We start from the raw sequence: 25,577 nt of genomic DNA, 5'->3' as shown, positions 1-25,577 counted from the left end.
ACTGTTTAGGGGGAGGCAAATGATAACAATAACCAATGCAAACAATATGCAGCATTAAACCAAATAGTTCCTACTATGACATCTATAGTGTTAATTATCACAATAAACAGAAATTATATGATCAGTTATTGCCTGCAATAAAAATGAGTTTGTAAAGGATTACAATTTCAAATCGTACACAGGGAGAGAACAGAAGTAATATAGGATTTGATGATTATGAGGGAAAGAGAGAAGATAGAAGTAAAAATTAAATGAAGAGTGAAAGGGAGAACAATAGAGATTGGCTATTAGTGGAAGAAAAGAGAGAAAGAGAATCTAAGGAAACAGGTAGGAGACATATTTATATATAAAGTAAAAATTTAAAAATTAAAAATAAAGATAAAATAATACAAAACAAAACTAAAATATACTAATTAAACCTAGTCCTCAAAAAACTGATCTATGAAAAATAACTGGCTTCAGAAATGCTAGAAATGAGAAAAAAACAAAAAACAAAAAAACAAATATGAGTATGTGTAAATGCCCATGTACCAATGTGGTCACAATTAAACACATAAAATATAAAAAGGGAAAAAGAAAGAGAAAAATAAATCTCAAGGAAAAGTTAAAGAACTTTTTCCATTGGAGTTCAAAAGATTCTCAGCTTCTCTTCTTAGCAGTCGTAGGCAGGGTCATCTGGAGTGTGATGTTCCACCCTCCAGATTGCCTGAGTGAGAGAGGTAATCCCATAGGCAGAGTTCCTGGAGGCAGGGTTTAGGCTTAGGTGGGTTCCAGGCTCTTCATTGAATGCCAATTATTCCAGAGATTTTAAATCAGCATACCTCCAGGGCCCAGCAATTGCCAGTTCACACTGGAAGACTGCACCCAGGATCCTCCCTGAGTTCCACTCATGTGGAATTCTTAGTCCCCTACATCACCTGCCACCCCTACATTTCTGGTCTTGGGTTCAATCTCCAAACTCAATTTCTCCTGCCTTGCCCTTCTGAATTCCAAGTGTCTCTACCAGCCAGTCCTGCAAGCAGTCAAATTTGGAGGGAGAGGGGTAGAGCCAGATGGGTTTCCACCACCAGTTGTTCCCTGTGTAAACCTTTCTCCACACTTGATTTTCTCCTGGTCTCTTAAGCACACTCTATGCTGTGCACTGTGTATTTACTGAGCCTGTATTTTGGGCCAAACTCAGGTTTGCCCAGAATCAGCTTCCTCACCTGCCAGACCTTGGAGGAACAGCCTCAAAATGGTTCCTTCCTTTGTTTTCAGCATGCCACCTGGAGAGATGGTGGCTTCTTTCCTGAAAAAGGATGTTGTATAGCATGCTTTTCAGTTTAGTCAGGCAATATCCTTGATCTCTAAATTCTCTATACCCAGATACACCTCAGGTCTCCTAAAAATGTGGGTTCTTTTAATTCTCTTATCCATCCACTGTGCTTCCAGATGGACCGCTCTAGCTGGTGCTTCTGGCCCAGCCAAAATAGCAACTGTGCCAATGGGGATTTCTTCCTTATTTTTTTTATGCAATCTTCTGAGTCCCTGATCTGATTTGAATGTCCAGTTTTAAATTCCAGTAATGGACCCCCCCCACCCCCGTTTTTTTGTTCATCCACCTTGCAGAGAAACTGCCTGTCTGCTTTCTTGGGTTTCATACCTTGGAACAGCCAGGAAAGTGACCTTGTCTATTTCTCCATCTTGAAAACCCCTTGGAGCCTGTTTTTTTTTAAAATCCATTATTCGTATATTGACTTTTGATTGAGGAATTTAATCTAATTAAAGTGATTGCTACTAGGGAAGCCCCATTAGTTTGCTGTTTTGCTACTTGTTGCCTGTATACCTTAAAACTGTTTTTGTTGTTAGTTCCTCTGATCCCACCTTTCCTTGTGCTTTGTGGAGTTTTTTGGTAGTGAAAACATTCAACCTTTTCTCATATTCCTTTTAGTATATTATATACATATTTTCCTTGTGGTTACCATGGGGATCACATATAATAGCCTAATGTCATGATGATCTATTTTAAATTGATGACAACTTAACTTCAAGCACATATAAAACTCTATTTCTTTTTAGCTCAAGAAGTTCCTTATTCTTTATATTAGTGATTCCCAAATTGCATCCTTATATTTGTGTATGTTTTCACAGACATTTGTTTATTTTTATGTATTGGTCTTTTAAATCTATAGAAAATTAAAAGTGGTTACAAAACAAAATTACTATAATACTCTTGTGTATTTTTCCATACACTTACCTCTTACTGGAGTATTTTATATTTTCATGTTGCCTTGATTTATTGTCTAGTTTCATTTCATTTGAACTTAAACAACTTCCCTAAGCATTCTTTCTATGGCAGGTTTAGCTTTTGTTTATCTGCAGATATCTTAGTTTCTTCCCCATTTTTGAAGGACAACTTTGAGGGATATAGAATTCTCTTTTGAAAGCTTTTTTTTTTTTTTCTTTCATCATTTAAAATATATAATTCCCCTGCCTTCTGGCCTATAAGCTTTCTGAGGAGAAAACAGCTGAGTCTTATTTGGGATCTCTTGTACATGTTGCTTTTCTCTTGGTGTTTCTTTCTCTGCCTTTGTCATTACAGAGTTTGAGTAAGATGAGTCTCAGTTTCAGTATCTTTGCATTTATTCTACTTGTATTTGTTGAGATTTTTGGATATTCGTGTCTGTGCCTTTCCCTCAGACTTGGAAAGTTTCAGCCATTATTCATTCAAAAAGCCTTTATATTTATTTCTTGCTCTCTTTTACTTCTGTGATTTACATAATGCATGTATTAATCCATTTGACAGCATCTCATAAGTCATTTTCTTCCTTTCTTTTTCTTTTTGTTCTTTTGACTCAATAATTCGAAATAACCTATCTATAAATTTGTTAATCCATTCTTTTGCCTATTCTTTTGTTGAACCCTCTAGTAAAATTTTCAATTTGATTTATATTTTTCAGTGCTAGAATTTGTTTATACTTTAAAAAATTGTCCTTTTGTTAATATTTTCATTTTGTTCAAAGATTGCACCATTGATTTCCTTTAGTCTTTTATCTGTGTCTGCCATTAGTACCTTTAAGCATATTTAAAACAGTCATTTGAAAAATCTCTGTCTAAAAATCCTGATGCATATTTCTTCAGGCTGTTTCTGGAGATTTATCTTATTCCTTTGGACATTTTCCTATTTTTTATATGCTATGTTATCTCTTGTTGATTATCAGACATTTGAAAAAATAACCACCTCTCCCAGCCCTTGAACACTAGCATGAATATTCTTTACTGATTAGCAGAACCCTGAGACTTGAGTTTAACTTGGTGAACCATAAGTTTACCATTTTCTCAAGTCTTTTCTGACCATGACTTCTGTTTGAGTTTATGAGTGTGCTTTTCTTTTGCCCTAGTTGCCTTTGAATATTTTAATTTCCCAAACAGTCTTACTCAAGTTTCTTAGAGTCTACATATTTTATTGTATTTCTCCATCAATAGTCAATTTCTTTCTCCTGGGTACTTGCAAGTCTACAGTATTCCTGTAGTTTTCAAATGTCATGATGCCTATCACTATCATCCATGATTTCCAACCTTTAAACTATGCCACCATTTATTGCCTGAGTTCTGAGTTAGATAAAGTGATACCATTCCTTTGTGCAGCTCACAGATACATCAGAACTTTGGAAACAAGTTCCCTTCTTTCTTACCCAAGAGAGGAAACAAGGAATTGGATCCTATTATGGACTGAATGTTAGTTTCCCTTCAAATTAGTATATAATTCCCAATCTCATGTTATTAAAGTGAGATATTTGGGAGTTAACTACTTTTAGATGAGGTCATTAGAATGGAGACCCTAAGAAGCAAATAATGCCATTATGAGGAGAGGAAGAAACATCAGAGCTTCCTGTCTCCTCATGTAAATGTGCAGCAAGAGGGTAGTCAGTTGCCAGCCAGAAGAGGGCACTCACCTTAACTAAACCATGCCAGCAAACTAATCTCATACTTTCTGGCTCCATTACTGTGATTAAGTAAATGTTGTTTAAGCCACCTAGTTTGTGATATTTTGTTACAGTAACTAAGCATAATCAAACAGGTCACTGTCTTCTTACCTCAGTTCATGGAGTGGAACAAGCACGTGTGCGTAAAAACACTAGAGAATTATCTACCATTTGAATGTGTTTTTTTCTTTATTGGGCATTTGTTTGATTTTCCTAGGCCATTGACAGGTTTAGAGCTCCTATGAAGTTATTTTGATAAGTACATAGTTGTTTATTTGATATTTCTGTGAGAAACAAATTCTTAGAGCATTTTCCTCTGCCACATGCCCATGTGATCTCTTCATAATTTAGAGTGTTTATTTTTAGAAATAGGAAATGAAATACAATGATTTCAAGTGTGATACATTAGTGGGAGTATAATTCTCTTACATGGGAGTTTTGCAAGTTGGTCAAACATTTAATTAACATATTTAACTAACATTTTAATATAAGTTAATAGAAATGCTTAATTTCTATCAATTAATGAATTTGACTTCATAGACCACTATATCTTCATAGTCAAATATCCTGAAGTGTACATGGTGAATAGCCAAGTTTTATGCTTAAGTATATATATTCTACATGTATACACTGACATTCTTGAGCAATTACAAAATATGGTTTTGTAACAAACACTGTGTTTTTCATATATAACAAATGCATTATTTCCTAGTGCCCAAAATGCAAATTTGTAAATTACATCCAGGAACTCATCAAATCTGCTAGATGAATTATGTAATTCAATTTGGCAAAATTTTTGCACACAGCACAAATAGTTTTCTTTGGTTTTCTTGGATTCTGTTCTGAGAAGGAGGTAGCTGGAAAAAAAGTGAAAAATTACAGGATATGATTCATAAAAATCCCACATCTTTTTTGTGTGCTTGTACATTCTTTTTTGAGGGAAAATGTTTTTGTCCCACAGCAGTGGTTCCAATTTCTTTCAATGAGTACTTTTTCGTCAGAAAGATAGTCACACACAATATATTGAAATGATTCAAAAAAGGATAGCCAAAATGAGAAGATGCATGCCATTAAGCAGCTACAAGAACACGTACCATATTTATTAAATCTCTTTTTAATTAGAAAGGAATGTGAAGACTGAACTTGAACATGGCCACAGTATGTACTAGAGAGCAAAGAAACGAAACCTCAGCTTTGTAGGTTCCTGCCAAACATTAGCCCAAGGCTTTCGCTCTCCAACATGTAATGGGTATCTGTTTTCCCATCATGTTTTGAGAGAGAAGAAAATGATGCCCATGTAATCCTATCCTCATTTCTGAGTTTCAGACAAGTGGCACTCACTACTATTCCTTCCTCTTTTCATTTGCTGCCAACAGTAAGATTATGCACATACACTAAAAGAAAGGACAACCAGCACTCTATTATGAGAGTAATTCCCCAAGGTTGAAGTAAACACCAAATACTTAAGAGTAATCAGATCTCTGTAGATGGTCTGTGTTTCTACTTTCTGATTTTTCTGATTTCTCTCTTGAAGCAGTCTAAAAACACTTTATTCACATCAGTTTTATTAAAAACTATTATGGCACTGTCTGCCCATTATCCAGAAGGAGGATCATTTTCAAGTAATGGAGTTGTGAGTAATTTCAGAAACTGAAGTGTCAATTTCATGCATGTGAAGAATTCAGACTATCAGAACTAAAGGGATCCACATAGTTCAGGTATTCAATCCTTTCATTTCATAGAAGGAACCAAAAATCACCTCCAACAATGTCCATATCAGGTATCTTATAAACTGCATCGCTCTTCCCATTAAGTTCAAGAGAAGCTGGATTTTCTTTTAAATGTATAGCTAACTTTATTTAAGTTAGAAAAACTTCCAAGCACCGAAAAGGAAGAAGGCTATGGAAAAGAGAGTGGCAGATGGAGAACTGGTGCTGTTGTTGGTTTGGAATAGCTTGGGAGAAATTATCAGTCTACGTAACTCAAGCATCTATGGCATAGTAGCTAGGCAGAAAAAGGAGATGTGAACACTTGAAACTTCTTAAGATAGAGAATTGGAATTGAGAAACGATCATGCCACACATGTTCATAATTAACCCAGGATCCTTGAAAGGCTGTCTCCTAAGCGTTAGGATAGACTCAAGGAAACTCTGCCTGTTAATGATGGAATGACAACAAATAAGGTAGCTGTTTCTTTGTGGACATGGGGTAGGGCAAAACATCTCTCCCTCCTGAGAATTATTAAGTCTAGATAAAGATTTGTGATGTTAATTCATATTAGTCATATGGTCAAAGAATCCATAAATAGAAAAATGAGCATTAAAATGATCCTAGGTGGTTAAACTGTGGGAATGGCTGTCAGATGGAAATGCAAAACTGCCTGAGAGAAATATGTCCTTAATCTAAACAACAGGGAATTCCACTAGTAAAAATTTTAATAAAAATGAGTTCACAATTTTTAAAAATTAGAGTAAATTAATAGAAGCAAGTACTTAAGTACTTAGATCAAAGATAATTCAAATAGAAATGTGTAGAAAGAAAATTTATAAAAATATAAAACAAGGGATCCAAGTAGCAAGAAAGTAAGACAGAATAATGGAATACTGAAAAAATGAGTATGCTTTTTTAAAATGAATGAAGCAATATTTGAAAGTTAAAACTTATAGGATAAAAATTCATAAAATTAGACCTGAACAATTAAAGGAAATTGCTGAAATGGCAGCTTAAAATAACAGTGCAGAGGAAAATATAAAATTTACCCAATACAAATTTACCAACAAAGATACAGAGTGAGGTCTTTTATCATGTGTTGTTATGGTTTGAGTGTGTGGTGTCCCCTAAAAACTCATGTGTAAGACAATGCAAGAAGGTTTGGAGGAGAAATGATTGCATTATAGCCTTAACCCAATCAGTAAACTAATCCCTGATGGATTAATTGAGTGGTAGGGTGTGGCTGGAGGAGGTGGGAATTGGGGTGTGGCTTTGGGTATATATTTGTTTCAGGTGAGTGGACTCTCTCTGCTTCCTGAGCACCATGATGTGAGCTGCTCCCCTCCACCACCCTCTCCTGCCATGATGATCAGCCTTACCTCCAGCCTAGACCAATAGAGCTGCCCTTTTATGAACCAAGATCTCTGAAACTGTCAGCCCTCAAACTTTTTCTCCTAAAATTGTTCTGGGCAGATCTTTTAATCACAGCAGCAAAATACCTGACTAGAACGTGTGTCTAGTAAAAGTTATGTCTAATAATTATTATTATTGTAATTAGAATTTTCCAGACCAGAGGAAAGAATCAAACATTCACATTAGGAAACATAATAGATCTCTTGCAGGTTCAATGCAAAAAAGATTTCAGCTGCTCATGAAGAATATCCAAACAGATATTTCCAGAGAGGAAAAAAAAAACATAGATAATATTCAAAGGAACAATAATTAGGCAATTAAAGACATCTTGGCAGTAAAAGTTAAGGCATAAATTCAATAAAATGAGATTATCACAGTGTTGAAAAAAATAATTAGTAGCTTAGAATTCTATACCCAGCCATAGATCATTACAGAATGAGCCTAGTAAATAAATATATGCCAAACAAGCAAACTAGGAGTAAGTTAATTTTTCTCAGCCTGAAAGAAAAAAATGGGATGAGCCAAGTTATTGATCAAAGAAATTGCCTAATGTGATTCATCTTGGTATTACTGATTATTTTTTGTTATTTAAATAAAAATACATTAGTAGTCATTTGCATATAGCAATAACTGTCATAAACAAAATTAAATCTTAAAAAACAAGAGAAGTGAAATACTAGACAATAATGATGTATAAAATACAGTGTGTAGGCAATAGTACAAAATTAAAGGTTCTCATATTCTGCAAGAGGAGGGTAGAGGATGCACAATCAACACATTTGACTTTCAAGTGTTGGCTGCATGTTAATAAAATAAGTAACTACGAAAATAGTAGAAATATAATGTATAATTTCCCTAACATAACAGAAGTAGGATATTTAACTTCAAATCATTAAATGGGAAAAATAAAGGAGTTACCAAATGTCACAAACTAGACCATTGTGGAAATAAAGCTGCAACCAAAAGTCTGGATTCTGAGGCCAGCATTTTCTTCTCTGGAAATACTCTGGTCATGTATTTACTAACTTAAATTTTTAGGATATAAGAAATATTTGTGTCCTTGGCTGCTTTTAAGACAATTTCTTAAAGCACTAAATTCCTAACTTGGTTGATCTTACACACAAACACACACACACACACACACACACACACACACACACACACACACACACAAATAAGTTTGTAAAACTCTGTTAGATTCTTATATGGGGCTCCATATATTTTTCTATCCACTTTCCACTGAATTTAAAAGGTATAGTGAGAAGAAGTAACTATTTCATAGCGTCTGTCAGTCCTTTAAAAATATTTGTAATTTTGACTTCTGGGACTTCTGGATTGAATTTAGTTTAGTGGACGAGACGGACATGTATGTAACCATGTGTGTAAAAGAAAGAAAAGGGTTAGGTGATTGTTAGAATGCATCTGGTTAAGAATAGGCAGAATTTTTAAATGGAGAATTTAAATCTTCAAAATGGTAGCATTGTTTTAGTGGCATAGCAATAACCTCTAAATGTGTGTCTATTGAGGGTACTACGTTCTATCAGGCTTTGGAATTTGATGAAAGAACTGAAAGTAGTGCTTTATTAAAAAGTAGGAGGTTGGAAATTATGTTGTATAAAAGGGCAAATGGAGAAAAGTAGAAATGGTTATTGCAGAACTTGATTATTGCAACTTGAGAGAAATTGTAATTAACTTATTTTAAAAATAATAAAAGTAAAGTACGTGACTGGAATTTAGGGAGAGATTTCTAGGGAGATTTTTAGGGCTCTCTACAAAATTAATATTCCACATTCCTAATTTTCAACATTATATGCTTTCATTGAATATACTAGTTTGGACACCAGTAAAGAAAATGGACTCTGTGTAAATCATCATGGAAAACAGTATGGCATTTTCTCAAAACATTAAAATTAGAACTGTTACATGATCCAGCAATTCTACTATTGGGTATATATCTAAAGGAAATGAAATCAGTATCTCCAAGAGGCATCTGGTCTGGCATGGTGGTGCATACCTGTAATCCCAGCAACTCAGGAGGCTGAGGCAGGAGAATCAGAAGTTCAAAGCCATCTTCAGCAAATTAGCAAGGCCCTGAGCAATTTGGTGAGATCCTGTTTCCTGTTTCAAAATAAAAAAAAAAAAAAAAAAAAAAAAACAAGGCTAGGGATATGGCTTAATGGCTAAGCCCTTCTGGGTTCAATCTCTAGTTCAAAAAGAAAAGAAAATAAAAAAGCATCTGCATGCTTATGTTTACTGCAACACTAGTCAAAATAACAAAGAAATGTAAACAAACTAGGTGTCCATCAACTGATGAATGGTTAAAGAAAATGTGGTACATATACACAATAGGATGCTGTTAAGCTTAAAAAACAAAAGATGAAATCCTATCATTTGCAACAACATGGACTGAAATGGAAAACATTATGTTAAATGGAATAAACCAAACACAGAAATACAAACACCATATGATCTTACTTGTATGTAGAACCTAAAAAAGTTGATAGCACAAAAGTTGAGAGTAGAATAGTAGTTATCAGAGACTGAGGAGACTAGGAAAGGGAGATTTGTTGAAAAGGTGGTCAATGGATAATAAGTTAGAGTTGGAAAAAAAATAATTTTTCATGTTCTCTTGCACAGTAGGGTAACTACAGATAATAATAATGTACTGTATATTTCAAAATACATAAAAGCTAGAAGGAAGGATTTTAAATGTTTTCATCACAAAGAAATGATAAATTTATGATGAGGTAGATATGCTTTACCTAATTTGAATATTTTAAAATGTATGCATGCACTGAAACATCACATGGTACCCCAGAAATACATGTAGTTTTATGTCATTTAAAACATTTTTAAAAGAGTTTTAAAAGAAGATGAGGTTTGTTCTGACATTTCAGTTTAAACTTTTTCATCTCTTACATTACTCCTCTCATAGGATTATTGTGAGATTTAAATGAGAGCACAGGGTAAATGTTAAATAACTATTAATATTTTTATTTTTGGAATAAGTATAACAACTAAAATAAAACATGTTTAGCAAAGGAAAAAAAGTAAAATAATGTACTAAAATATTCTTAAAAGAAATTACCTTATTTTACGTGGATATAAAGTCTACATTCATTAGGAATAAATCTTCATGAACATTTAAATTGTTATTAATATAATCACTTTATTATATCATTAAGTTGATTTTCTTTACTACATACTAATTTTTAAATCTATTGTTTTGGAAACAAGTCAGTTTTGGAGAAAAATGTATAGGGAATTATATCATAATTTAAATGTTCTGTGTAAGGCCACTAAGAACTTCAAATTTGACTAGATCTAAGGTGAATGCAATCTTTTCTATTAATTTCTCCATGTTTTTTTAATTATTAAAAGGAAATGTAGGGGCTGGGGTTGTGGCTCAATGATAGAGTGCTTGCCTAGCAGGTGTGAGGCACTGGGTTTGATCCTCAGCACCAAATAAAAATAAATAAAATAAAGGTATTGTGTTCATCATCATTGTATTTCTTATATGAACAAGGATATGTATTCACCTCTTTTCTTGAATCTTACTTCCTGATTCTTATGACATTTGAAAGACTAGAAAAGTCTTTTCCAAAAGTACTTATCAAGATATGTGAGGAATGATCCATTGATGGTCAACCTGGAGGGCTGTAAGAATGTGTACAACCAGTTGATATTGGAAAACCCAGGAGTAATTCCAATGTTTGGAAGGACTGCGAGTTCGATAATTCTAAAGCACTATGAAAGAGTTAAGTTAATGATAGAAATTCCTTAGATTTCTATTTTCAATTATAATCTACTCTTTTGAAAGAATAGTATGACATTCATTCTTATTTTTCTACTTATACTCCACTTTTTCAGTTGCTTTCTTTTCACCATGGAAACTTAAAATAAACAAAGAACCATGAAGTAACATTTGCCATTTGACAAATCTGATGAAACCAAAGGTGTTTATCATTGAAACAGACTCTATTCACTCACTCCATCTCAGGTTTACTTTCTGTTAGACAAAATATTACTATCTTTTCCCAGAGGAAACCCAAACCATTGTCCATTGGAAACAATTATGCTTTAGAATGTTAAACATTGCAGGGGGTTATAAAATACAAAAATAAGTATTGGTCTTGGAATAGATTTCAAAAGTTTTTGGAGTATGTGTTTCAAAGACATCTTAAGGTTATTGGCTGGATTTTAAAAAGATGTTGAAATAGGGAAAGAAAAAATTGTTTTGTAACTTGCACTTACTGTACAAATCTAGCCACAATTACCAGATCCATTTAAGATGATAATTTAATAAAATGTTAAGGTTAGCAGACACTGAGCATACAGTCTATTCTAAAGGTTAATTGTAGTTTTTGGTTAAAATATCATTAATATACCATCACTGACATAATTTATGCCATTTGGAAAGAGTGTAGACTTTAAAGCTAGACAGATGTAGATGAAGATCAAATCCTGTCTCCTCATAGACTGCAATAGGTGAGTAAGTTAGCCTTTTTGATGCATGGTTTCCTTATTGGAATTTGCAAGCATTAACAAACATGATGTAGGGTTCAAGTGTGGTGAAGTAGAATTCTGGTACAGTGTTCAATAGAATAACAGGCATATGGTTGTTGCTTAATCTGTGTTAAATCTTATTATTCTTTATCCTGACAGCAAACTACATTCAAACCAGCAACTCTCTTTTAATTTTATTTCTTTGTGTGCGAATCTCATTTCATTATAAGGAAGATTTATTTGCAAGTAAGTCTTTTCATTTTTAGAAAGTGGAACAGTATATGTCAAGATAAAAGTCATAATTAATAATATTTTATTTATCCAACAAATATTTTTCAAATATCTGGTATGCAGAATCTAATGATAGGCATCTAGGATGTAGAAAAATAAGAACAGTTTTATTTCAAATAGCTTTTATTCACATAGAACTAGAGGAAAATCTAATTCAGTAGAAAACACAAGACAAAAGGGCATATTTCATTTTTTGAAGAAGAATCATGACATTGACAACATCAATAATATGGAACACACAATTGTGTTTTCAAATACAAAAAAGTAATCAGAAAGAAGGCGGACATTCCATGAGCATGTTCAACAATGGTATTGTTATTAGGTATTAATCCTTAATTAGATAATTATTTTGCACATCTGGGAAAACACCACTGGCAGCACAATTTTAAGAAAAGAAGTTTGGCAACATATATATTTCTCAGCAGCTCTGGATGTCAGATCTTGGTGAATGGTAGCCAAAAAAATTAAGGGCAAAACCACTGGCATACAGAGGACAACAAACTGATCTTATTACAAAGACAGATATCAGACCACAATAGAAAAGACACTTTAATTTTACACTAATCCAGAAACTCCAGATTATTGGCACACATATCAGTAAGCCTGGTCTAGAGTGTTTAATCCCAAAAGTAATAAATATTGGTCTCCTGCTTCACCTGCCCACCTGATTTTAAAATATCAGGATATTTGCTTTCTAATGATATAAAGTATCAAATCTCTAACCTACAAAATGACCACTCCTGTTTTATAGCATGCTGGTTATGCCCAGCAACTACTGAAAAGGCAATTTCCTATAACCTAGCTATCCTGTAGATAGATACTGGCATCTGTGAACCAGAAAGAGTTTGAGAATCTCACAGTTTAGAAGACTTTTATCTATAGTCTTTGCATCCACAAAGAAGTGCCATAACTCCTCAGATTATAGAATTCTTAATTCCTTAGAGTTTTTTTTTTTACTCCATTTCTATTCAATTTTAAGCTAATAAGGCCAATAGTCAGATATTGCTGCAATTGCTCTATCAATTGTTATAAAATGCCATGTCCAAGATAGGGCATCACAAGGAAAGCTAAAGGACATGACCACAATGTCCCAGAAAACATTTGCCTCTCCTTATTCTATCTGATGTTGTAACTTGCCTTTAATATGCCGGAGGCCCAAACAAGAAAATAAAAGAACTCCAATCTTCATTGAAGAATCTGGCAATCATTTACTTCCAAGATATATTGATTTAAAACTACTTCCTTTGCCATTTCTTTTTCTTCAGGTGGGAGTTTATGCATGTGCATTTGACTCACAAAGACATCTTCCAAAGATGCAATAACAAGCACAACATAATTGGATAGTGGTAAGAATGGTAGAAAATTGTCTTTGAAACAAAAAGAAAATTCTGAATTAAAAATAAAGTGCCAAGTCCCAAACTACAGACCAAAACACAGTGATTTTATTTATATTTTAATATTAATATAACTTGAAAAAAAGTCAAGTGGTTCTTGAAAAGGAAGAGATAAAAAAAAAACTGATGAAGATGACTAGTTTTTAGTTTTTACATAAAATGGCAAGAAGGAAAGTATGCCCAGTGGAGTCTTGGAAAAGAAGCTGTCAAGGATGTTTCTGCTTAGAAAACACAAAGTGGAGACTTCAGAAATTATTCTGATTGTTTAGACACGGCAATCTAGTACTGGCAGGAAAGCAGGGGAACAGAGAAGAGATGAAAGGAAAGTATTGGTTAGAAATATTGGCACTGTACAGTGAATTCACTGTGTATTTGTTAACTGTTCCAGTTTGAGAATTAAGATTGTTTGAAAAATTGTTATAACTCTAATACCTTATCTTAGGGATCAAGTCCAAGCAGCCCCAGATAAATAATCTAATGTTTGTTTGATCTAACCATTTCCAATATATTAATAACCGACTTAGTTGTTGCTTAATGCATTATATAAAACCAGCCATGAATATCATAGGTAAAATGAACTGCAGTTGGTTTGGGGAAGTTCTACAGTGTTGTATATGTATACCATGTTCATTGAAGGGCTTGTCCACTGGCCATATGACAATCATGCTCTGCTTCATGCAACATTTGATGGACCACAGCAAGTTGTTCTGGTTAGAAGGCCAGGTCTATGGTTTTCAATGTGAATATGCCCCCCAAAAGAAACTGCAAATAGGCACTTACATATTTTGGTGATGGTGTTAATTAAGGTGATAAAATAATTAATAATACTTCCATTAAAAGGAAGTAAATAGTACAAAATACTGCTGAAGACCAGAATATAATTGGGAACACAAGAAATTTGATATTGGGTGATCATGACCTACAGGTGTGTTGTTCCCTACGTCTCCCCTCCAAGCTCTGATTTTCTCAGCATGCGAGTAAAATCATTCCTAAAGTGGGAAAAGTATGTTAAGATAGATACCTCTAGGAATGACAATGTCAAACTCTGACAGTGAGGTTATTTCAAGCTCAGAATAAATCTCTTTTAACATAGAAAATTTTTTTTTCTTTCTTTTGGGGTTGTTAGATTGCAATACTTACCTCCAGCGAGACAAATTAAGAGTAAATTTTCAAAAGATAAATAGTCTTCTCCCAGAAGACTTTCCACATGATACTTCTATTTTACTTTCATATGGAGTCTGTAAAGGAACCCAGAAAATCCACAAGGCTTTATGATTGATCTTCAGAAATAAAACAGGAATGAACTATCAGGATACACTATTCCTGTGTCTTCTGAATCTTTATGGGAGAAGAAGCACCGTTTTCCAAGGCCACCATGTTGTCATTGATGTATGAGAGTGTTCCATTGGGTTATATTCCAATCCAAAGGCAAAATTTCTATTATTAGGGTTATTAATGGAAATGTGAATTATAGAAGTTTGTTTTTTAAATAAATGTTTTCTCTAAAAGCTGACTTCTATCTCTATTACCGATGCGTAAATTTGTTAAAATATTTTAAAATATTTCCTTTTAAATATTCGCACTTACTAAACATGGTAACATAATCTTCGAGATTCATTTTGTTCACTACTTGAATAAAACTATTTATCAGTTTAACATACCACTCCAAATTATGCTCTATGATTGAGAAAATTAATTTTCTTGTTTTCTTTCTGTATCTATGATGAAATCTCATTGAATTCATAGCACTATTTACTAGTTATTTCCCCAAAATTATCGTTTTCACTTATCATGTATGAGATATCATAAGACTGTGAGAGAGCCCATGTGACTAGCATTCAAACTATGGATCAGGATAATTGGTGATGCTTAGGGAGCCACTCTTTCACCAGCCAGTCATTGGGAGCCATTGTGAATAATAAAAATTAAATGTGTAAGTGAAGAAAACTATAGCAAGTGAAGTGCCTGTTCAAAAACTGCTGGTCTATTTCAAAAAAGGGGATTATAGTCTCAAAAGGCTCCATTTGTCCCTCAGGGCTATGCTCCATCTTGTAACAGTATAATCAAAAAGTACTGGCATTCTGTTCTTACAACTACATTCAGCTGTGATTAATCTTCTGCACAGTTTATCCCAGTATCCTAATGATTCTAACTGCAACCAACTGGGCACAGTGTCACCTGGAAGGATGTGTGATTAACTCAATGTGTCATGTTTTTAAATTGAAACTACCATGGAGATGTGCTAGTGAGTTGGCTTTATCAAATGGGTGGCTCAGCAGAAGTATGTGGCTAACTTGTTGGAAGAAAGAAACATCAGTAAACTAGTATGAATGTGCTACATCGTTTCATTTTCTTTTCCAACCACTTTAAAAATACTTGGGAGGACTAAAAGATAATAACAGGGATTTATAATTACAAATTTGCTTTTAAAACTTCACAATTATATTTCTAATTAAAACGTGATATATATATATATATATTTTTTTTTTTTTCTTTTTTTAAGGGAAAGGGTCTCTTTTTTAAGCTTTAAGTTCCCCGTTTGGTTTTAAGTAAATTTCCTCAAGAAATTACTACACAATAATAAGAGCTAGCAAATATAATTGGAATGAATTTCTCTGAAAATATCAAGAAAATGAAATTTATAAGAAATTCATTGCTATATGAATCAATTGACCTAACCCTTATGCAGTGAAAGTCATTTCTACCTAATACTGTTACATTCCATTTTAGATTTCCTATTTCAAAGGGTATCTCAAATTTCTAAGATGTTAAACCAAGTATTGAGCCATTTTTGTATATGTAATAAAAGTCTTTAAAATTAAAATGGTAATCCTAAAAAAACGAAATGCATGAAAAATATGGTTTGACTGTATAACAAAAGGGAGTTATATAATTCTACTTGAGTGAAATCTTTCATCTTTGATTTACAGGTTAGAGTCCTCTCTAACTAAAACCACATTGTTCCATATCTTTCATATCATGGCCTTTCCTAAAACCTTGTTTTAATTAAGGTTTCTTTCAGATTTCTGAATAAAAGCATGACAATCTTCACTTATGGCTTTAATATATCCGTTGAGTTAGGAAAATATGTAAGAAAAAAAAAACCATCAACTCTTTCAAAAGCATTGTCAGGTATTAAATATGCAAGGTATTCTACCTCAGTGTCTTTAGGTGTTTGAGTTATACATTGAAATAGTATTTTCAGAGGTAGGGATAACCTGCTTCTATTTAGTAAGTTCCTTTTAATCTCAGAAATAAATGTTCCTTGTTTTAGACCTTTGCAACTAAGGCAACATGTGCAAAGGTTAAGTTTTGTGTTTGTTTTCACACAAAGGCACAGCTTCTAGGTTAACTCAATTCCAGGCGACTTCAGATAAACAGTGCCTTCATTAACACATTTCCAAATCTAGAACATTCAGTGATATTTCTTAAGCCATCTCCCCTCAACAATCTCAAAGCTAAAAGAACACAATCAGATAAAGTAACTGTTATTAACCTGGAAAGTAAACAAAATAAGTGGAAAAATTCAAAGCCCCTGAGGAATAGGGGAGATGATGAGTAATTGTCAGTATTTCTAAAGGAACGAAAGATGAAAGGTAAGAAAAAAAGGAGCAATGGAGGGCAGAAAAGGAAAAGTGAGAGAATAAATTCTTGATAGCTTTGGAACAAATTAAGACCATCTTTGAAAAGTCATGTGCTTTGCAAACACTGCAAATCTTCAAGGGAACATATCTTCAGAACCACTGTCATCAAGATAAGGAAGGTATGGGCTGGGGAGGACCTCATCCTCTAACAGAATTGCAAATTGTCCCTGTGTGAGAATAGGAGAGGGATGCTAGGAAAGTGTGGTAATTTTCTTAGAAAAAAAAAGGACATAAAATATTGCACCATTACATACATATGTGCGTTTCCTTTGGCACGTGGACTTTGAGATACAGTGTGGTGGATTCCACTGAGAAAAGCCTCACCCAGGTCCTCCATCTTGAACTCTCACTAGGAAGAGTTGAACCATGTGTTAAAACAAAGGCAAAACACAAAAATAAAACTTAAAAAAAAAAAAAAAAAAAAAAAAAACACTGCGATCTGTCTGGAATTGCTATCCGTTCATAGCTGAAAGCAAATCCTGTAAACAATTTAAGACTGACAAAATTTACCCAATAAAAAACTGATCAGAATGTTAGGAATGAGTATGTTTCAGGTTTTGCCCTAAATTTCACTGGCTGTCATAGCTTCTGAAATTAACAATATCTAATTGTGGTACTGAATGTTTCTAGTTCATACTCTGTCTGGGAGTGGGTCACCCAGCGTATTAAAAGTGCTCTGGAAGCAGTTTCTTCCAATCGTGGTTTACTGTAACTTTAGAATCACAGCAGTTACGTTTCAGAAATCTTTAATGCCCTTTCAAGTCCATCCAAAGAACAAGTGAAGCTGCTGTTCAGAATTTTGTGCCCAGTGTTTATGTTCTATCGAATCTGTGCCACCCAGGCAGCAGACAAGACATGTCTGGGGGTGCTGGGGTGGGGGCATACACAATGATGTCACACACAGGAAATATTGGGGGAGACTTGGCACTTCACAAGGCTGGCTCCTCTTCCATGGGCTCACCAGCAGTTCTGTAAAAATAAACAGGCAATCAGAATACGGCATAAGAGTACACAATGACATTGTAGATTTTCATGCATAATCAAAGCTGATTTTTCAGCTCTCTCTGATGTTTATTTGTGTTATTCAGTTATCCATAAATAGAGTTTCTTTCCTAGGAAGTATAAACAAATGTCAAGTGGAAAAACATTTTGGATCCAAGCAATCATTGGAAATGTTCCTGTTTATATTAAAACATGTCAGAATATTTTATAACTCTAGATTACAAAATGTACATGTTTTGTGTCTAGTACAGTCCAATAATTTATTGCAAAAATTAACTACAATATTTTATTTTAGGAGCAATTGCAGTGATTTCCTATGGAACCAGTTTGTTAATGAGAGCAAAGGACCCAGCTAGCTTCCGAAGGAGACTCACCAGGGCTCTGGTTTTTGCTTCTGTTCTTTCATAACTGGGTTGGCTGCCTGCCGGAGGCATTTCAAATCAAATTCTGAATTTGATTAGCAAATCGCTGCTACAGAACCAACATTTTATAAGAAATGCACTATGGTAGTGTGTAAATAGTTTTTATTCAGCATCATCTATGGGGTGTTCTGCTCGGGCAAAACCAAAACTAATTGCTTGAAAATTTATACTTCAGATTTAACCTTAATTTAGTAACACTTTGAGGGTGTTTTAAGGCAAACTTTTAGAATGATTTTTAATTAAGTCAAAAGAACAAATTGTAGCAGGAATCCAAATACATGAGGTAGTTGGATTGTCTGGGGAAGTTGGATTACTGGGATTTGAGATGCTGGGAGAATTGAGTTTGAGTGAGTTCTGTGATTTGCAAGTGTTGCAATTACTAATGTTGTAACTACATTTCTGTGAAGCTACAGTTTCAGGCATTAAAAAAATGCCAGAGGAAAAAGATGTTCCTTACAGAATTAATGAAGGGTAAAAAAAAATAAAATAAAAAAAGGATGTAAATAACAAACATTATGAGACATTAATTATTTGATGCATAGTTTCATCCTTCATCATCTACAATTAAAATAAAACTGAATAGAGTGGAACACAGATATATAGTGTCATGCCTGTGCTACCAGAAGGAAACACAATATTTGTATGCTGGTTCTTTCTAGCTGGTGGGATAATAGGTAGGTGGTTTTCATTTTCTTCTTCGTATTGTTTATCTTCTTGGCCTGTGTTGTATAATGCATCACTTTCATATTAGGAAAAAATGCTATGTTTGAAACACAGCTATTTATGAAGACAAATAACTAGTTAGCCATGTTATTTTACAGATTTTTAAGGAAAGAGTGTCAAGATTTCAATGCATCTTTAAATAAAGCAGGTGTCATTTTAGCTGCGCATTTTAATAGTATATTTAAAACAACAAAAGTAAGATATTATTCATGGAGTGGTAATAAAGAAGATTTTAATGCATCCTTTAAAAAAATGAGAAGAATTAGATGTTCATCATTTATTGTTAGTAAATAGAGAAAGTTCTAAAAGACTCTGAGGAATACTAAAAAAAAAAAAAAAAAAAAAAAGAAGAAGGTCATTTCTGAGGAAGTCATACCCTGTCCAAGAATGTTCAGGATACAGAGGCTGTGAGAATGTGTTTAGACTTGGTATAAACACTTATACCAAGATTAAAGCTAGCTAAATGAGTCATACTTAATTAAAATCCTTTCTATCTAAACTGATCAGCATTCCAAGAAGAAAAATTTAACATTTAGGAAAACATTTAAATTTTGAAACTAATTTATGTGTAAATGTACAAATTTATTTACATATGAGAATATGTGGATAAAGAAATTGTAGAAAGCTCAAACTGAATATTCTAATTGAAACTGAATTATACTGAATCTAACCAAAGCACAGTGAGATGATTTTTCCCCCCATATCTAGGACTCAGAATTCCATAGACAATGGGATGCAGAAAATATTCCAAGGGTCACCAATGTAAGGAATATCTCTCTTTTTGGTGGAGTATCTGTGCATTTCTCGAAGGTCCAACCTTGGCTTTGAGGGTGTGGGCAGAGTGTTTACAATTTTTGCCATGCACACCTGTAATCCCAGCAACTTGGGAGGCTGAGGCTGGAGGATGGCAAGTTCAAAGCCAGTCTCAGTGAGGTGCTAAGCAACTCAGTGAGACCCTGTCTCTAAATAAAATACAAAAAAGGGCTTGGGATGTGGTTCAGTGGTTAAGTGCCCTTGATTTCACCCCTCAGTAACAAAAAAATAAATAAAAAAAAGAAAGATTTCCTACTAACTTCTGTTTTGAAGATAGTCCTTTTACACCTTTTACTGAATCATATCCACATACATACAACTGACCAACCCTTCCATTTCTTTCAGCAGAGATGCATTAGTATACAGTATGTTGGAAAATAGCCTAAATTTAAGGATAGATGCCCTGTTTTCAAGTTCCAGCTCTGTCACTCTCTACAATTTAACTTTAAGCAAGTCAGTTTCTCTAAATTTTCAATTTTCTCTTCAAAATGGAAATAATAATCCCTGAATTGCCCATAGGGGTGTGGGAATCCAATAAGTTAATGAAGGAGAGCATGCTTAAATGGACCATAAAGTGTTAAAGCATTACAGAATAATTGCATTACTTGAATCTCCCATTGCAAAAATTTGTAGTTACTCCTGTCTCTTATTCATAGCTCTCAGTGCAGGCGGCATTATCTTTTCTTACTCCTTGTCCCAACATAAATATTTCTGATGACTGCACATTTTTAAAAAAATAGGTAGAAAGTGAGTTAGTGAAGGATGTCTCTTCAATGGATGTTTTCTTGGGGAAAAGTAAGAAGCAATGCTCTGGAAATGGGGGGGGGGGGCTTCCCACTTTAATCATCCATAGAGATATGCCCAGTTTACCTTGATAAACAAAAACAAAAACAAACAAGCAAACAAAAAAAGTCATGGAAAAGGATGGAAGAAGGGAAGACATGCAGTCTTTACATCTATGAACTTACGTCCACTTGCAAGCAGGGAGGTAGAAACAGTAAGCTCAGATAGCTGTAAACTCACCAAAGATAAATTTTAGTACAACAGTTTAGCTGATTGAAAGATGTAAATTTCTACCACTGAAGCCAACCTCACAGGGAACACTGACAATTCTCTGTCAATGAAGAGCAAAAGATTATCTACAGAATAAAGGGGCAGGATCCATTCAGTCAAGCAGCCATAGATTAAGATAGTTTACAAAGGTAAAAGCAGGAAGGAAAGAATTTCCTTTGAGTTAAGGTAAAGCATAAAATTAAATTCTTATATTTATCCTTACATTGAAATTTTATTGTCTATGATTTTAAAAATTAATCCATACTAAGATTGTTATTTGGTAGAACATATTTTCTCTTGTTCTCTTTATTTAATTTAATCCCTGCATTTTTTTCTTTCTCCTCAAAGGCAAACAATCTGAGGCTTGTTGCATACAGTATTTGTGTTCTTTAAGATACATATTATTGTTTTGTGGGCACATATTTTTATTTTATGTAAATTTCATTTTTATACACACATGCATCATTTCTGTTGCTTCATTTCCTCAGTACTATATTTGTTAGATCTACCCATTCATGTTTATTTCATCTGTAGCTAGTAGCTACTACATGGCATCCTGATGGTATGCATCCACATTTTAACTATTCATTCTCATAGTCATGGACACAGGATTTGATGCTTCACACTGTACCCATCATGAATAAAGCTGTGTTAAACCTTCTAGTACATGAACTACAATGACTCCAAATGAGAATGTCTGTGGTATACATTTCCAGGAGCAAGATTACTGGGTAATGTCTGGTATACACTAAATGGTGTTAAATTGTTGTCCAGCAAGCTGCCATAGTTCACCCTCCTGTATCTGGAAGGCTTCAAAGCCCCACAACTCTAATGCTAGCACTACCCAGTCTACTGGTCTACTGATTATTTATCTCTCTCTCTCACCCGAAATACTGCAGATTGAACACAAGGAGTACTCAGCCTCTGATCTCTATCCCTAACCCTTTTAATTCCATTTCGAGTTAAGGTTCTTGCTAAATTACCCAAGCTAGCTTCAAACTTGTGATTTTCCTTCTCAGCTCCCTGAGTAGCTGGAATCACAAGTGTGCCACTGCCCCCAGCTCTTTCCAGTGACTCTTGAAGTAGACAGAGTGTTCACTCTGTGCCCTGGCCCTCTTTCAGGCACTGGGAACACAGCAATGAACAAAATAGACAAAAATCTCTGTTCTTATGAATCCTTGCTCACATTTAAACTATTTCTTCTCCCAATAATGGACATAGGGCTTGACTAATACTGTACCCATCATGAACAAAACTGTGGCGAACTTCCTAGTACATGAACTCCAGTGACTTTACACTGACCTTATATTCTGTTTACCATCTAATGTGCATAAAATAATACTTGTTCAAATTTGCATTTCTTTGAATACTAATAGGTTTGGGCATCTCTTTAAAGAACTTATCTTTCATAAACCATACAATGCAGAATAAAAAGAATTAAATAACTCTCATAATTATGTACTATGAAAGTCTGTCCTGCTGACTTCTTTACTTTGCTCTTTCCAGTATTCATGAACTCATTTTATACTGTACTATTTTGTTCTCATGTGTTTTATGAATTACATTTTATGTTCTTTCTCTCATTTCTACCTTCACTTTTCTTTTTGTCTTCCTGCTCCAACCATTTTATATACCTAGTAGACATTCCATAAAAGCTTTATGAAATGTTCATACACATATGTTAGGATGATTTTATAGTTCTTTAGAAGTAATGTAAATCAAGAATAGAACAAGAATTTTAGCAAAGGATAGAATTTCCAGAATTATTCTTTGTTTAAACTACAATTCCACACCTGAAAGTATGATCTGGAAATGTATATAAGGATCATATCACAAAAGCATGCAGGAATCAAAAACAAAATGAGAGCAAATACGCACACACACACACAACTCTACTACCATATAATTGGCTGCAAGTTTTTGTGGTGAGTTTTCATAAATTTTCTAATAGTTCCTACTATTCAGTCCTAACTTGCCATATTAATTCATTTTCTCCATTTTTCCCTTCTTAATTCTATAATATATGTTCACCTTACCCCAGGTCTTCTCTTCTCTCAGCTAATGGCATCACCATCAATATGCTACTTCTTTTTGTTTATGTGGTGCTAGGGATCCATCCAAGGGCCTTGCATGTGCTACGCAAGTGTTCTAGCACTGAACTATAACTCCAGTCCAGGAATACTACTTTTGCTTTCTTTCTTTCTGTCCTTTCACAAATTGCCAGTTGTGCAGGATTCTTCAGAAATTTACCTACAATATGCTTCCTTTCTCTCCATTTCTTCTATCATCATTACTAGGCTTCCTTATCACAATTGCCATAAGAATTTCTTGGCCATCTCTTTAGTAATATGCCAGCCTCTATTCCATACTGTGGCTTTTAGATACACAGTCCTGTAGTGTCTCTCTCTTGTTTTAGTATCTTACTACCAAAAAGAGGATGCAGCCCATATTCTTTTGGTAATACCTAAATACCCTCCCAAGCCTGCTGTACCCATCTTTTTCTTCCCAGGGCTCCTGGGAATCTTGTTCTTTCTTAAGAGCTGCATTTATGTACTCTCTTAAATGTCTCCGAACTTCTGCTCTTTTATTACTAAAACAAAATTTTGAATACCCATTATGTGTCAGGTACTATACTCTTTTGATAGATATAACAGTAAGCAAAAGAGGCTTTTATTTATAAGAAACTTATAGAAGGAAACATTAATCAAATATGCAATAGATAATTTTCATTTATGTCATATGGAATAATATAAAGGTATAGAGGCGACATGAGAAAGGGGGACCAATTTAATTTTGGAGTTGGTGGTCAGTGAATATGTTCCCTGATCAAGGTCAGTAATGGTTGTTCTGAGATCTAACAGCTAAGTTAAAAGGATGGAGAGCTCAGTATAGGGTGAGTGATAGGAGGAAGAGGACAAGATATGTTTTCCAGAGTGGAAGGTATGTGCCAAGAAAGTCTTGATGTGGAAATGAGTATGGTTTTTAAGAAAAAATTGAAGTGAGATCTCATTCCCCCACCTTCTATTGAAAGGACTGAAATTGGAAAGCCTGATTATATCAAGTTTAGGTGAATTGTCATTCATTGCTAGTGAGAATAAAAAAAATGGCATAGCCATTTCGGAAAACAGTTTGAAAGTTTCTTACAAAGTAAAACATATCACTTCCTTACAATCTAGCAATTCCACTCCTACCTTTATGTCCAAGAAAATAAAGTGCTGTTTACACACACACACACACACACACACACACACACACACACAAACACACACATGGTTTGTATTAAAAAAAATCATAGAGATTTAGGATCCTTAAAATTAAAGATAAAATTGCCATATGAACCAGAATTCTCACTTTTGGATATATACCCAAAAGAACTAAAAATAGAGTTTTGAAGAAATATTTGTATACTTGTGTTTATTGCAGCATTTTTCACAATATGCTAACTGAAAGATGAATGGGTAAGGAAAATGTGGCATATACTTAAAATGGAATATTATTTAGCCTTAAAAAGAAGGAAATCTTGTCATATGCTCCAACATAAATGAAATATGCTAAGTGAAGGAAACCTGTCACAAAAAGACTGATACCCATGTTTTGGCTTACATGAGGTATTTAGAAGCAGAAAGTAGAATGGCAGTTGCCAGGGGCTGGGGTGAGTGAAAAGGAACAGCAGGTGTTCAATGGCTACAGAATTTCAGTTTTGCAAGATGAAATTCTAGAGAGTTCTTGCACAACAGTGTGCCTATAGTTAATACTACCATACTGCGCACCTAAAATAACTCTTTTTAAGTGGTAAGATTTATGCGTTTTGTACCACAATGATGAAAAATAATCCACAGCAGATTTACTCATAATAGCTCCAAATTGGAAACAAGCCAAACACCCACTGAAAGATAAGTGGATAAACAAATTAGGATATGTTAATGTACTGGCATAATGAATAAACAAATAAACTACTGTCAGTGAAACAAGTGGATGTCAAAGATATTATGCTTAGTGGAGTAAAGGAAGCCAGATTAAAAATCAGTATGTAGTGCATGATTTCATTTAAATGAAATGAAAGAACAGGCAAAACGAATGGACGGTGTTAAAAGGTAGTTACTGCTGGGAACTGGGAGGAGGCACAAGTGAACGTTCTGGGGGTGCTGAAAATGTTCTCCGTCTTGCTTTGGGAGGTGTTTGCATGACTGTGGTGTAGGTAACAGTCTTAGGGTCTGTGCATATTATTCCATGTGCCTCAGTTTTTAAAACATTCATTGTTGTTGGAACACAAACCAGAAAAGAAAGAGGAGAAATATTACAGATAAGGCCTGAAATACAGGTGAGAATAATCATACAGAGCTTATGAATCCTGTTAGGATGATGGTCTTTGTGTTCATGGAAATGGAAGAGATTCCAGCAGAGGCACAACAGGATTTTCTTTCCCCCACCCTTTTTTTTTTTTTTTTTTTTTTTAGCCTACTGTTTATAGAAACTAGATTAGAAAGAAGACGTAGATACAGGAACTAGTAAGGAAAGTACAGTAAGTGTTTAGATGAAAGATCACGGTAGTTTGAACTATTATAGTAGTAGAAATAGAAAAAAATTGTGTGCTCAAGTTATTGTCTCTTTCTTGGATGCCTGTCATCTTATTTACTAGAT

General features: G+C 34.1%; 1 protein-coding gene across 20 annotated transcripts in view; it reads right to left on the bottom strand.

The window, feature by feature from the left end:
* Positions 1-17,720: 17,720 nt before the first annotated feature.
* The window catches only part of HDAC9 (histone deacetylase 9), a 926,898-nt gene continuing 919,041 nt past the window's right edge, over positions 17,721-25,577 (bottom strand). For all 20 annotated transcript variants that reach the window (XM_079152285.1, XM_079152284.1, XM_079152283.1 and 17 more), the window contains one exon: positions 17,721-17,892. In XM_079152285.1, the coding sequence (XP_079008411.1) occupies positions 17,853-17,892 (40 nt within the window). In that variant the 3' untranslated portion in view covers positions 17,721-17,852. The remainder of the gene's footprint in view (positions 17,893-25,577) is intronic.

Source organism: Sciurus vulgaris (assembly GCF_902686455.1).
Source record: "Sciurus vulgaris genome assembly, chromosome: 8".
In the NCBI taxonomy this organism is placed as follows: domain Eukaryota; kingdom Metazoa; phylum Chordata; class Mammalia; order Rodentia; family Sciuridae; genus Sciurus; species Sciurus vulgaris.
This window is presented reverse-complemented; position numbering and strand designations above follow the sequence as displayed.